Here is a 13,042-nt window from a genome sequence, read left to right on the forward strand (position 1 = left end):
TTCCTTCTTTATAAGAGTGTACCGGATGGTTTGGCCAGTCCTAATGCTTTTGCTATCTCTCTGATAAATTTGTTTGAGTTAAAAATCAGATAATTGGATGGAACCGTAGTTTGCTCACCTCAATGGACCCAGCACTGACGTCCTGGATGGAGGAAGGTAATAAAGCTCTTTAGGTAAAGTCAGATCAGCTGCGCAACTACCCAACTTAAAACTGTCACGTAATCCTTGGAGAAGAAAAGATGGTACTGGGATTTTTTTTTTATATGTATGTTAAGGCAAGGCAAGGCAAGTTTATTTGTATAGCACAATTCAACAACAAGGTGATTCAAAGTGCTTTACAGAGACATTAGAAACAAGAACAAATAAAAAGCATGATTTAAAATTCATTAAAACAAGCAAATAAACTAACTAACTAATTAACAAACAAACAAACAACAGTATATAAAATCAAAACAGATAAAATCAGAACAGTAGATAAAATCAGTAGTTAAATGTAAGTTTTGAAATTTAAGCTTAAAGTGTGGATTTGGTGCTTTATTCAAATGCAGCTGAGAACAGGTGAGTCTTCAACCTGGATTTAAATAAACTGAGTGTTTCAGCTGATCTGAGGCTTTCTGGGAGTTTGTTCCAGATATAAGGAGCATAAAAGCTGAATGCAGCTTCTCCGTGTCTGGTTCTGACTCTGGGAACTGATAAAAGACCGGATCCAGATGACCTGAGGGATCTGGATGGTTCATACTGGGTCAGGAGGTCATTGATGTATTTTGGTCCTAAACCATTCAGAGCTTTATAGGCCAGCATCAGAACTTTAAAGTCTATCCTCTGACGGACAGGCAGCCAGTGTAAGGACCTCAGAGCTGGACTGATGTGGTCCACTTTTTTGGTCTTAGTGAGGACTCGAGCAGCAGAGTTCTGAATGAGCTGTAGTTGTCTGACTGATTTTTTAGGTAGACCTGTAAAGATGCTGTTACAGTAATCAAGCCTACTAAAGATGAATGCATGGACTAGTTTTTCCAGGTCCTGTTGAGACATCAGATCTTTTATCCTTGATATATTCTTGAGGTGATAGTAAGCTGACTTTGTTATTGTCTTAATGTGTTTTTCTAAGTTTAGGTCTGCATCCATCACTACACCCAAATTTCTCGCCTGGTTTGTGATTTTTAGATGTATAGATTGAAGTTCTCTGGTGACCTGTAATCGTTTTTCTTTGGCGCCAAAGACTATTACCTCAGTTTTGTTTTTGTTTAGCTGGAGAAAATTGTGGCACAACCAGTCATTGATTTCCTCAATGCATTTACCAAGAGCCTGTACAGGGCCTCGGTCTCCTGGTGACATTGTGATATATATTTGTGTGTCATCTGCATAGCTGTGATAGTTTATTTTGTTGTTGTTTATAATCTGTGCCAGTGGGAGCATGTAGATGTTAAACAGAAGGGGTCCCAAGATGGAACCTTGGGGAACTCCACATGTGATACTTGTCTGCTCAGATGTGAAGTTACCTATTGATACAAAGTATTTCCTGTTTTCTACGTATGTTTTGAACCAGTTTAGTACAGTTCCTGAAAGACCTGTCCAGTTCTCCAGTCGTTTGAGTAATATGTTGTGGTCAACTGTATCAAATGCTGCACTGAGATCCAGTAAAACTAGGACTGACATTTTTCCACTGTCTGTATTCAGACATATGTCATTAAACACTTTGGTCAGAGCGGTTTCAGTGCTGTGGTTCTGTCTAAAACCTGACTGGAAGGCATCGTAGCAATTATTCTGTTTTAAGAAGTAACTGAGCTGTTGAGAAACTGCTTTTTCAATGATCTTACTTAAAAACGGGAGATTTGAGATCGGCCTGTAGTTGTTCATTTGTGTCTTGTCAAGATTGTCCTTTTTCAGTATAGGTTTGATTACAGCAGTTTTTAGTGATTCTGGAAACACACCTGATAATAAAGAAAAGTTGACGATCTGTAACAGGTCTGACTCTAAAGTCTTTGAGACCTTTTTGAAAAAACTTGTTGGCAGGACATCTAAACAGCAGGAGGAGGAGTTCAGTTGACCTAAGATGTCCTCCAGGTCTTTGCTGTTAATAGGTTGAAACTGTTTCATGGTGTTTAAACAGTTTTTTGGTGGACACAGTACATATCCTGGATCTGCTGTTGATGTACCAATTGCTTGTCTAATTTTTTGGATTTTTTCAGTGAAGAATTTGGCAAAGTCATTGCAGGCCATGGTCGAATGAAGTTCAGCTGCCACTGACACAGGGGGGTTTGTTAGCCTGTCAACTGTAGAAAATAAGACCCGAGCATTATGGCTGTTTTTAGTGATGATGTCAGAGAAGTAGGACCTCCTTGCACTCCTCAGTTGTAAATTATAATTGTGAAGTTTCTCTTTATAGATGTCATAATGAACCTGGAGGTTTGTTTTTCTCCATCTGCGCTCAGCTTTCCTACACTCTCTTTTTTCATTTTTCACCAGTGTGGAGTTTCTCCATGGAGACTTTTTCCTTCCAGAGATAACCTTCACCTTAATGGGAGCAATAGTGTCCATTACATTTAACATGTTAGCATTGAAGCTATTGACGAGTTCATTGACTGACCCTCTGGACAGGTCAGGTGTTAATGGGAAGACCTGGTTAAAAATTGCACTACTGTGTTCAGTTATACACCGTTTTGTGATCACTGTTGTTGATATATTTGTGTGGGCTGAGATTTTACTTTCAAAGAAAACACAGTAATGATCAGACAGGCCCACATCAGACACAGTAACCTTTGAAATGCTCAGGCCTTTGGAGATCAGTAGGTCAAGAGTGTGTCCTCTATTATGTGTGGCCTCTGTTACATGCTGAGTCAGCCCAAAGTTGCCCAGAGTGTTACTCAGGTCTTTAGTCCCTTTGTCCTGAGGGTTGTCCACATGAATGTTAAAATCCCCAGCAATAATTACACAGTCAAAATCAACACAGATCACAGACAGCAGTTCACTGAGGTCATTAAAAAAGTCTGTGCAGTATTTGGGAGGCCTGTAAACATTAAGAAACACAACTTTGGATGGGGCCTTCAGCTGTAAAGCCACATATTCAAAAGACTGAAAACTTCCAGGAGATAGCTGCTTACATTGAAATGATTCATTAAATAAGACAGCAACCCCTCCTCCTCTCCTGCTCGCCCTGACCTCACTGATAAAACTGTAGTTAGGAGGGGTCGTCTCGATGAGAACAGCTCCACTGTTACTTTGGTCCAACCAAGTTTCAGTTAAAAACATAAAATCAAGGCTGTGCTCAGTGATTAAATCATTAATTAAAAATGTTTTCCCAGCTAGAGATCTAATGTTTAATAAAGCCAACTTAAGTGTTTTAGAGGTATTACTTGTCCCCTCGTGTTTGGGAGCAGTCTGTGGCACACAAGGTATGTTTACTATGTTTAAAGATCTTTTAGAGTGCAGCTCTCTGTGTTTTGACCAGGCCACATGTCTCCTGTCACCTAAAAGTACAGAAATTTTAAAACCTTCTAGTAAACAGGGTCCCAGCTTCTCCTGGGAAAAGTCATCACTGCCATAATCCTCACAGCCCGGACCCTTCACACATCACGCATCAGACTGCGGAGACAGGGCATGAAGAGGAACTAAGGGGGGCGAGGCTGGGCAATGTGACTTCGATTGCTCTGTTGAGGGTGGGGCTCGATGGCGAACCTTTGGCCGCTCTGGTGGGGGGTTTATGGGGGACAAAAAGGGATTGGGACGGGGGGGTAGATCTGAGCCCAGCATTGACCCGCTCCATCATCTCCTCAGTGAATTTCAGGTGTGGGGAGGAGGGAGAAAGGGAGGGGGAGGAGGGTGATGGCCTGTCAGGGGTTTGGGGGACTGGGGAAGGTCGTGGTCCCTGGTCCTGGTCGTTGGTGTTGTTGAGAGAGTTGGAGGCAAATAGGGACCCCTCTTCTTGCCTTAGATGTCTCTCCTTTCTGAGGCTCTTCCTCAGATGCCATGGATGTCTCTCCTTTCTGAGGCTCTTCCCGGGTGGGGGCAAATGGAGCTCCTCCTCAAGGTTTCTGCTGGGCTTTGTCTGTTCTTGGAGTACTGTTTGTTCCTCTTTATGAGATAACTCCTCGTTTATCTCAGCCTTGGCACCAAGCACGGATGGATGACGTATGGAATAAAACAAGTTGGAGGTGAACAGTTTCACCCCTGACTTGTTAAAATTAAATCCATTTGCTTTGAACAGATGCCTGCGTTCCCAAAAAATATTAAAGTTGTCGATAAAATGCACTGAGTGGTCAGCACATGCTGATATAAGCCATTTATTCAGTGTAAACAACCTGCTGAATCTCTCGTCTCCTCCTCTGACCGGCGGTACAGGTCCACTGATGAATACAGCTGCATTCAGAGAGTTTACAGTATTTAATAATCCAGTAAAGTCCCGTTTCAGAACCTCCGACTGTTGTTTGGACACATCGTTTGACCCTGTATGCAGAACAATGTTTGTCACAGTTGGATATTCATCTGCAATTTGAAGAATTCTCTCCTTCAGGTTGTTGACCATATCGTTAGGAAAGCAGAGGACTTTAGTGTTCTTACCGCACATCCTTTGTACATCCTTTACGGCAGAGTCACCCACAATCAGAGTTTCAGGCCTAGCCTTTAGCTTTCCCTGTGGCCTTTCACTTTTCAACAGATTTTCAGACCTTATTTCGCTGCTTTTAGATGGATGGTTGTCCGATATAGATCCAGGGTCCTTTGATAGTGGAGCAAATCTGTTCTGCAGTTTCACATTCAGTTGTTTTGGAGGTTTGTTGTTAACCTTCCTATTCACGGTTGTCCAGTCCTGTTTCCTCCCGTATACAGGGGTAGAAGAGCTTCTCTGTCTCGTAGGAAGTGAAGGCCAGTCGGTTTCAGAGATTTCAGCTCGCTGTGCCCTGCCTGTGATACGTCCTCCCCCTTCCAGGAGACATGATTTATGTCTTGGTTTTGCACCAAGACAGTCTAAGGGGGGATTATCACTTGAGGATTTATAATAATGCACAGAGTCTACTTTCTTGGTCATGTTATCTGTGCTCCTTAGCTGTGTACTAGCTTGCTCATCGCCATTGTTTTGAATCAAAGGCAAGGTTGTTTCATTTCCACACAGTCCATTTACCTCTACGTTTACTTCTAAGCGATGAATTTTTGTCTCCAGTACTGCAATCTTCTGCAGGAGGCTGTGGTAGTCATCTGTGGAGAGGGAAGGCATCTTGTTGCTAGTTAGCCTAGCGGTTAGCACCTTTCCAGGCTATTGAGGCTGCTCGGTGCCCAGACGCTGTAATCAGGCTTCAGCTGTGTCTAGGCCACAGACACACGGAGCGCTGAGGACAAGGTAACCATAAAATGTTGCTGTTTCTGTTAAGAACACTCTAGTCCTAATGATCTACAAGTGTCCAGAAGTTATCGCAGGTAAGCTCACACGGAAAAAAGGGAAAAAATCAGCATAAAAATCAATATAAGAAGCAAAGCATTCAAGAGCAAGCTGCGTTAGAGGTCCAGCGTGCTCCATTAAACCAAACTATTTCAATATCAGCATTGATTTAGTCATTGGAAGCACAGGTCTAATAAAGTAACCTCAGGAATAATCATATTATTGCATACGTTTTCTTTATTTAAAGGTTATTCAAAGGTTATCACCCTAACTAATCGACTAAGCAAATAGACTACTGGCATAGATGTGACTGGGAATAAAACCGCAAGAAAAAAGGAATAGTTGTCCTTTGTGTCTTTTTCATGTTATCCAGTTCATTATTCTAGTTTGGGCAGAAGCTGAATAGACAATTTTTCAACTTTGAACTGTTGATTTCTTGGAATCTACTCCACATTTTTTTTTTCTATATAAATTATTACTGCAGATTAAAGAAGGGAAATGTCTTCACTTTAAGTACAGAAAAAAAATGGAAAAGAAACTGTCACAGTAAAAGTTTGCATTTTATTGGTAAAGAAAAAAACCCCAAAAACGATAGAGATGCATACAAATTATAATCTACATTTAGACCACCTCGGTCAGCGGCCTACACGTACAAAGAAAAACCCGAAAACAAACCCAAAGGACAATTAAGTCTCACAGTCAACGTGTTACACTAAAAGGGTTCACTAATTTTACTATACTGATTAGTTTTATGGGTTCTTGGTTTGGCCAAACAGAAAACGCACCCTTTCATACTTAAAGCTACTAAGATGTGACACATGAAAAATAAAATTACGTCAATTCAAGAAGCAGGACTGCAGAAATGTGTACTTTGTTTTAAATGTTTGACATCGCACTCCCGAATTTCTTTATAAAAGAAACCTCCAATATGTTACATAATGGTCAAATGGTTATCTCACAAAAAGTTAACACATAATTCTGTTTCCGGATAACGTATGGGTGTTTAACAAACAAAAAAACTCCCCCTAAAAACAAGACTGTGGGGAGGAGCAGGTTGTTCAGGGGTTCCTGACCATGGAATGTTTTTAATCAAGAAATAAAAATGGTGTGTGCTATGAGGAGGCCTGAGGTTTTTAAAAAACAAAACAAAAACAAAAAAAAATAAAATGTAGAATTACAAAAACAAACCACAAAAAATAATCATCCAATTCCTCTAAATGATGCGACTTTCTACCGATAATGACGAGGTGGTGGGCTGTGGTGTGGCGGAAGGTGTCTTCTCGGAGGTGGGCTATGCCGTGACATAGCATGGCGTGGGGGCGACTGGTAGCGCGCAGGGGGAGATCTTCTGTTATAGTAAGGAGAATAGCGACCTCTGGATCTGGAACGGGATCGTGATCGATCCCAGTTGGGAGTACCTCTTTCCTCATACACACGGATATAAGCAGTCTCCCCCTAACAAGAAATAACGAAAGAATTACACGACATCAGCTGCAGTTTATCATCAGAGGAACGATTAAATCTCACCATCACTAACACTAACCTGATGTGAACGGAACTCTGTCCCATCCAATCTACGCAGTGCATACTCCATGTCCTCTCTACGGAGAAATTCCACTACACCCTCTCCGTCACGCTGCACATCTGCAAAACAGACATCTCCTGCTTCCCGCATGTGATCCTTCAGATCCTGCCAGCTTCCAGATGGTGGCAGTCCTGGAACAGGAAAAGACTAAATGATGGTGTGGACAAAATATACTTCCCTGCTTAAATTTACCTGACACTTTAAACCTAAAATCTTAGCAGGAAAGGGTTTCATTATTTCTCCAAAGTGCAACTCTTTCTTTAATTCATTATTTTTATACAGTCTGACCTTTACACCTCTTGAAACCTAAAGAAGATGGAGAAGTGGAAGACTTTGCATTTCCCCTGCCTTTAAATTGCTAAAAATGCCAGGAATGACACAACCTGGTTAATGTTAAAACACTATAAAGCTAAGACCTGGATTTGTGGTCTGTCTAAGGTGTTACCTATTCAGCACCAAGTGTTAATTTACACTGTCTTTAATCATTAACACTTTCCATGCACAGCAGTTACTTATTAATGCCAAACCCACAGTTGAAAATACTGAGATGGTCAATCATCCTTATAACCAGTAGGAAAAAACTAATTGACTTTTTCAAGTCTCCTGACTGATAAGTCCACCCACTTCTCCACCCAGTGTTTTAGGTGAACTACAGAAACATTTGACAAAGCACATAACATAATTAATGATACACAATGACAAAATGACACCTACCATCACTATAGCCGGTGTTTGGGGTTACTCAGCCAACATGACCGGTTTCACTTTACTGTTTTGATTTTCATGACCTCATCCACTTAGTCCCTTTGACTTCCAATCCGCCATGAGAGAGAGAAACATATCTGCCTATGACTCATGACGTCCTCAACTAGTCCCCTTGTCCTCCAGTCCGCCATGAGAAAGAGAGAATGATCTGCCTACGACTCATGACGTCCAGCTACCAGTCCCCTTGTTCTCCAGTCCGGCATGCGAATGGGAGAAAGTTATCTGCCTAAGACTCCTATGTCCACTTTCCTACCAGTCCCCTTGATTTCCAGGCCGTACCGAATGAGAGAGTAATATTAATTGGCTACGACTCATGGCGTCCACCTACCAGACACTATGACCCGGAATTCAGATCTTCGAGTTGGGGGTCCAAATCTTCCTCTAGGTGCTCCTCCACCACCTCCCATTGGGCCAGGTTTAGAACGGGGATACTCCACACGCAGCTTGGAGTCCCCATATCCATATCCATTCCTTCCATAGACCGCATCATCTGCATCCCTAAGAGAAGAGAGCAAAGAACTCCTTACCAAAGTACGCCTAGCGGACAAAGGTTGGATATCTTGTCTCCATCCATTCCCTGCCGGCAGTCACTGGAGACGATATACCACAAAATTTATGGTGTCCAACAAGGAGGAGTGTGATTCGAGTTGCCAAAAACCATCCGCAAAACTCACCGTGGGTCTTCAAATCGGACGAAGGCAAAAGGGATAGTGCCTCTATTGTTCTTCAATTCTATTTCACGAATTTTTCCATATTTGTAGAAGAGATCCTCAATGTCTCTCTCCTGGACATCCATGGGAAGATTCCCCACATAGATCCGGCCATCAGACATGTTGGCTGAGTAGGCGACACTGCTGACACAAAAGAAGGGGGGCACCTGCAGACTTTTAGAGATCACTTCTTGCTTTCACAAATAGCTGTGGAAGTGGTCCTTAATCATATTCCTAGTCCCAATCCAAAACTTAGTCCATCCGCAGACAATTCCTTAATTTACACAAGAATAAAGCTTTAAAGAAGGGATGAAGCCGTGATAGAAGTAAATGATGGGCTCAAGGGGAAAAAAAATGGCACAGGACTTCGGATCCAAGCCTGAAAACTTTAAAAACACAGTGTAATGAATGTCCAACCATTTCAGTGATTACAGATCTGTTCTCTTTAAAGTGAGATTATAAGCATACTGTGGGAAAAAATGTAAAAAGGTACTAACAATTACCTGTGTGTAAACGGTAAATGAACTGATGCTTACGTGTTTTTCTACTCTGCTTTTTACTGCAAAAACAATATTTTCTATGCCTTTAACCTTTTTGTTTTGTTTTATGTGGATTAAGCTAGCATGCAATTCTGTGTGTACTAAAAAAATTTATTTTGCAAAACCTTTTAAAAAATGTCTTTATATTTTTCCTTGGAAAATAGGAAATATGTGCCAACCTAAATGGAAATTTAAAAACCGTATACAAGGCAAAAATGTCTGTAGAATTCTAATGACCTTGAAAGTCAATATTTGTTATGACCAACTTGATCCTTGAACACAGCCTGAACTCTCTGAGGGATGTTTTCTTAAAGTAGTCTTCAGGAATAGTTCTCTAGGCTTCTTGAAGGACATTCAAAGCTCTTCTTTGGATGTTGGCTGCTATTTATTCCATTCTCTGTGAAGATGATCCCATACTTCTTCAATAATGTTGGAGTCCAGGCTCTGGAGAGGCCACTGTGTTTTTCTGTCCAGGTATGTTTTTACTGCATTGGCAGTGTGTTTGTTATCAGTGTCATGCTCAAAAATGAAGCCGCTAACAATCAGCTGTTTTCTGATTTTACGTTATTTTCTGTGTTTATCATTTCACAAATTTTTCAAAGAACTCCAGCCAACACCACTGGCTGAAATACAGCTGCAAACCATGACAGAGCCTCCACTATGTTTTACAGATGGCTACAGACACTTACTGTTGATGTACTGTGACATCCTCCTTTCAACCAAAAACTTCAAATTTGGATTCCTCGCTCCAGAAGACCTGTTGCTACTGATTTTTAATCCAGTCCTTGTGTAATTTGACATACCTCAAACTCTTTCTCCCCTTTCTCTTTCCCCCTGTATAAGAATGGCTTCTTACAGCCATCCTTCCACTGAGACCATTTCTGTTGAACCTTCAGTGAACAGTACATAGATCACCTGAAGGTCCAGATGTATCTTTCAGGTCTGACACAGTTCTTTGGTGGATGGATTTCTTCAAGACATGACCTTCAGATCCTGTAGATATATATATACATATTTGGTGGGGGTAAGATTTGCCACTTCTTTGGCCCTCCAGTTTCCTCTCTTTTTTAAATGGACACACTGAACACCATGCACAAATTTCAACTAAGAGCTCTTTGGTAATCACTTTGTTGGTGCCTAGATACTATTTCATGTCTGTCAAACTGTGTTATTGTTGGTGTTTTTCATGAATTCAACAAAAGAAATAGGAACACCTGTGTTTTAATGACATGCTGATATAATACAGTGTCAAAAATACAATTTTAAACTGCTTCTTTGTTAAGTGTATTGTTATCCATAGACATAACACTATTCAAAGAAAAACACTGACTTTCAGAAAACCTGGAGGACTATTTCTCAAGACCACTTTAAAAATTACAAGGAAGTCTAGCTCAAAGCAAAATATAAAGAAATGATGGGCAGCGCAACACTTTCTTATATTTCTACTTGTAAAAAAAGGGAGCCAATAATATGAAAATTGTTTGACGCTTAGTTGGGAGGGCAGACCTCCAAAGCAGCACAACAATATGGAAAACGCATAAGAAAACTGTTCCAGCTTAATGCAGCTCAGCGACTACAACCATGCTATGAAGGTAGGTGATAAAGACACATATAGAGCACTCACTAGTTGCACTCCATATGACATGCAAAATAAATGGTGGATGAAACTAGTTAAAAAGCTCCGTTTCTATTTTATTAGGTTACAACACTCCAAAGGGTCCTGATGAGCAGTTATGCTATCTTTTCACTTCAACTTTCTCAGGAAAGCACCACGCCACCGGCTGTTGGTCTTACATTTGACATATACTGTGTAACAACTAGTCTATTGCAGTGCTGCTGCTGGCACCTTGTGGCAATAGACACACAGTTTGAATCATGTAGTCCGCGATCTATGACGGCAGCTCACTGGAAAAAGGCTAAAAATTCAGATTGTTGCTTTTACACCAATAAGTGCTGTATTTTTGCCCATACTATCACAAACATAATTATTACAAAATTACTTTGAAAAATCGCAATATTATCATGAGACTGTCGCCGTCCAATGTGCATTATTCCAGACTGACACTACTATTACATTTTTCTGTAAACTCAGGCTGGTGATTTTAAAAGCTGCCGCATAAAATTTATATACAAACCCAGCATTTTGAAACAAAATGTAATATTCATAAAAACGGTGTTTTGGTGGCTGTCATACAGCTGCTAACAGGTGTTTTCCGTACCCTATACGTTTACCTGGACTTGAAGGCGTTTCCGGGGCCTTGAAAACCCCGTTTAATCGAGCAGTTGCTGAACCTACCAAACCTGTTTAACGTCCCATAGCTGAACAACTGCGATCTGACCTCAATTTAATCTAAAATTCGAGAGCTCCTGGTTAGCATTACCGCTTAGACACTACAGTCCAGATTCGTTCCAGCCATTCAAATTTGGCTTTGCCCTAAAATATCACAGTGGCTACTGCTAAAGTAGTCATAGCTATTGTTAGCAACAGGCGGCTGTAAACGAGGGGTTGCTTACATTAAAAGCAGTTCAGGTATTTTCCTTTCTTTCTTTTTTTTTTTTTTTTAAGTCTTGTAACACGGCCTCTGGAGTCGACCCATTCAACTTGACCTTTATATCTAGAAACTAACCCCTAGCTTATAATTTGCACACCAGCAATTGCGAAACCAGCGCAGTCCCTTTGTTGGTAACGTAAGGTCGATCAGCGAGTCAGGCTAAAAAGACTCTGGGTCGGCTACAATTTGCTAATATTTATCGCTTTCAGAGAGCGCATAATAAATGCATATGGTAAAAAAAACAAACTTAAATTAATAAATGTCTCTGATTACCTTTTAGAGCAGGTAAATGTGCCTGTTTGTAGAATTAATGCAACCAGTTAGCACACTCTGCTGCTTCCGCGTAAGTTAGCACATTTACGGGAGATGGCTGCGTTCTTCTTCTACAGCTTTTCATTTCCGGCAGACAGTAGCCACTGTTACATCATTGCTGCCCCCTGCTGCTGGGAGAAGTTGTGGTGACGATCAGTGAGCAGCAGCCGAGCGTTACAATAATGTTTGCTTTGAGAGGGTTGTTGGAGCAGTAGAGAGAAGATTAGAAGAACACGTGCGCGGTGTCTTTGTGGACCTAGAGGAAATATATGATAGAGTGCCAAGACAGGAGTTGTGGTAGTACACAGGAAGTCAAGAGTGGCAGAAAAAAAATATATATGTGAATATGCACTTGACTTTATAGTTGGTCTGAGACTTACTAAAACAAACAAACAAACAAGAAAAGGAAAATAAAATAATCAATTTTTCCCCTAACCTTAATTTTGAGTTATAAAGTCAAGTTTTGAGATGACCAAAAAAAACAAAAAACAAATAAGCTTTTATACGAAACTGAGAGGGACTAAAATTGAGAACACTGACTGCTTTATTTTGTAACACAAACTAGTTCTCATTTCTATCCTCTGAATTAAAAGTTCATTATTAATTTAATTTTAATAGAGAGAGCGAGAATATCAACTTAAAATCTAGAAAAATTTTCACATTACATAAAAGCTATAAACTGATTTGCACATCATAGAGTGAAATACGTATTTGATCTTCAAGAAAACACAAGTACCTGGTGGTGTTGCTAAGCAAGGAGATAAAGCGTTTCTTATAGCTGGTCACCACATCTGCACACATCTCAGGAGGGATTTTGGTTGACTTCTCTTTACAGAAACATTTAGGTTTCTTGGCAGGTGTTTGCAACTTGAAGCTTCAGCGTCAAAGATTTTCTACAGGATTTAGGCTGGCTACCCCCCCCTTTCTTTTCATGTAAGATTTTATGGTACATGCCCGCCCCTCCAGTGGCCCCCTCCATGCAGCAAAGTCATCCTGTAATCCTTAGCAGAAAAACAGTATGTTTCCACCTCGATCCTTGATTGTGGGTCATACTTTCTCTTCCTCCACACACAGTGGGCTGAGTTAAGTTCGGTTTCATCTGACCGCAGCACTTTCTCCCAAGCCTTCTCTGACTCCTTAAGATGTTCACTAGCCTGCACATGTGCCTTGTTCTGCAGGGAGACCTTGCTGGTACCATACAGCGTAGA

General features: G+C 40.8%; 2 protein-coding genes across 2 annotated transcripts; both read right to left on the reverse strand.

The window, feature by feature from the left end:
* Positions 1–430: 430 nt before the first annotated feature.
* LOC309712130 (uncharacterized protein) lies at positions 431–5,501 on the reverse strand. Its single transcript, XM_082542741.1, has 2 exons — positions 4,558–5,501; positions 431–4,443 (listed from the first exon to the last, which is right to left on the reverse strand). The coding sequence occupies exons 1-2, from the start codon at positions 5,207–5,209 to the stop codon at positions 3,578–3,580; spliced, it is 1,518 nt and encodes a 505-aa protein (XP_082398867.1). The 5' UTR covers positions 5,210–5,501; the 3' UTR covers positions 431–3,577.
* A 411-nt stretch (positions 5,502–5,912) lies between these two features.
* On the reverse strand, positions 5,913–12,068 carry srsf9 (serine and arginine rich splicing factor 9). The gene is made up of 5 exons (XM_082542744.1): positions 11,796–12,068; positions 8,396–8,572; positions 8,050–8,219; positions 6,915–7,087; positions 5,913–6,826 (listed from the first exon to the last, which is right to left on the reverse strand). The coding sequence occupies exons 2-5, from the start codon at positions 8,551–8,553 to the stop codon at positions 6,602–6,604; spliced, it is 726 nt and encodes a 241-aa protein (XP_082398870.1). The 5' UTR covers positions 8,554–8,572; positions 11,796–12,068; the 3' UTR covers positions 5,913–6,601.
* Between the last annotated feature and the right edge of the window lie 974 nt (positions 12,069–13,042).

This window comes from Aulonocara stuartgranti, assembly GCF_965226115.1.
Source record: "Aulonocara stuartgranti genome assembly, chromosome: 7".
NCBI classification, from domain to species: domain Eukaryota; kingdom Metazoa; phylum Chordata; class Actinopteri; order Cichliformes; family Cichlidae; genus Aulonocara; species Aulonocara stuartgranti.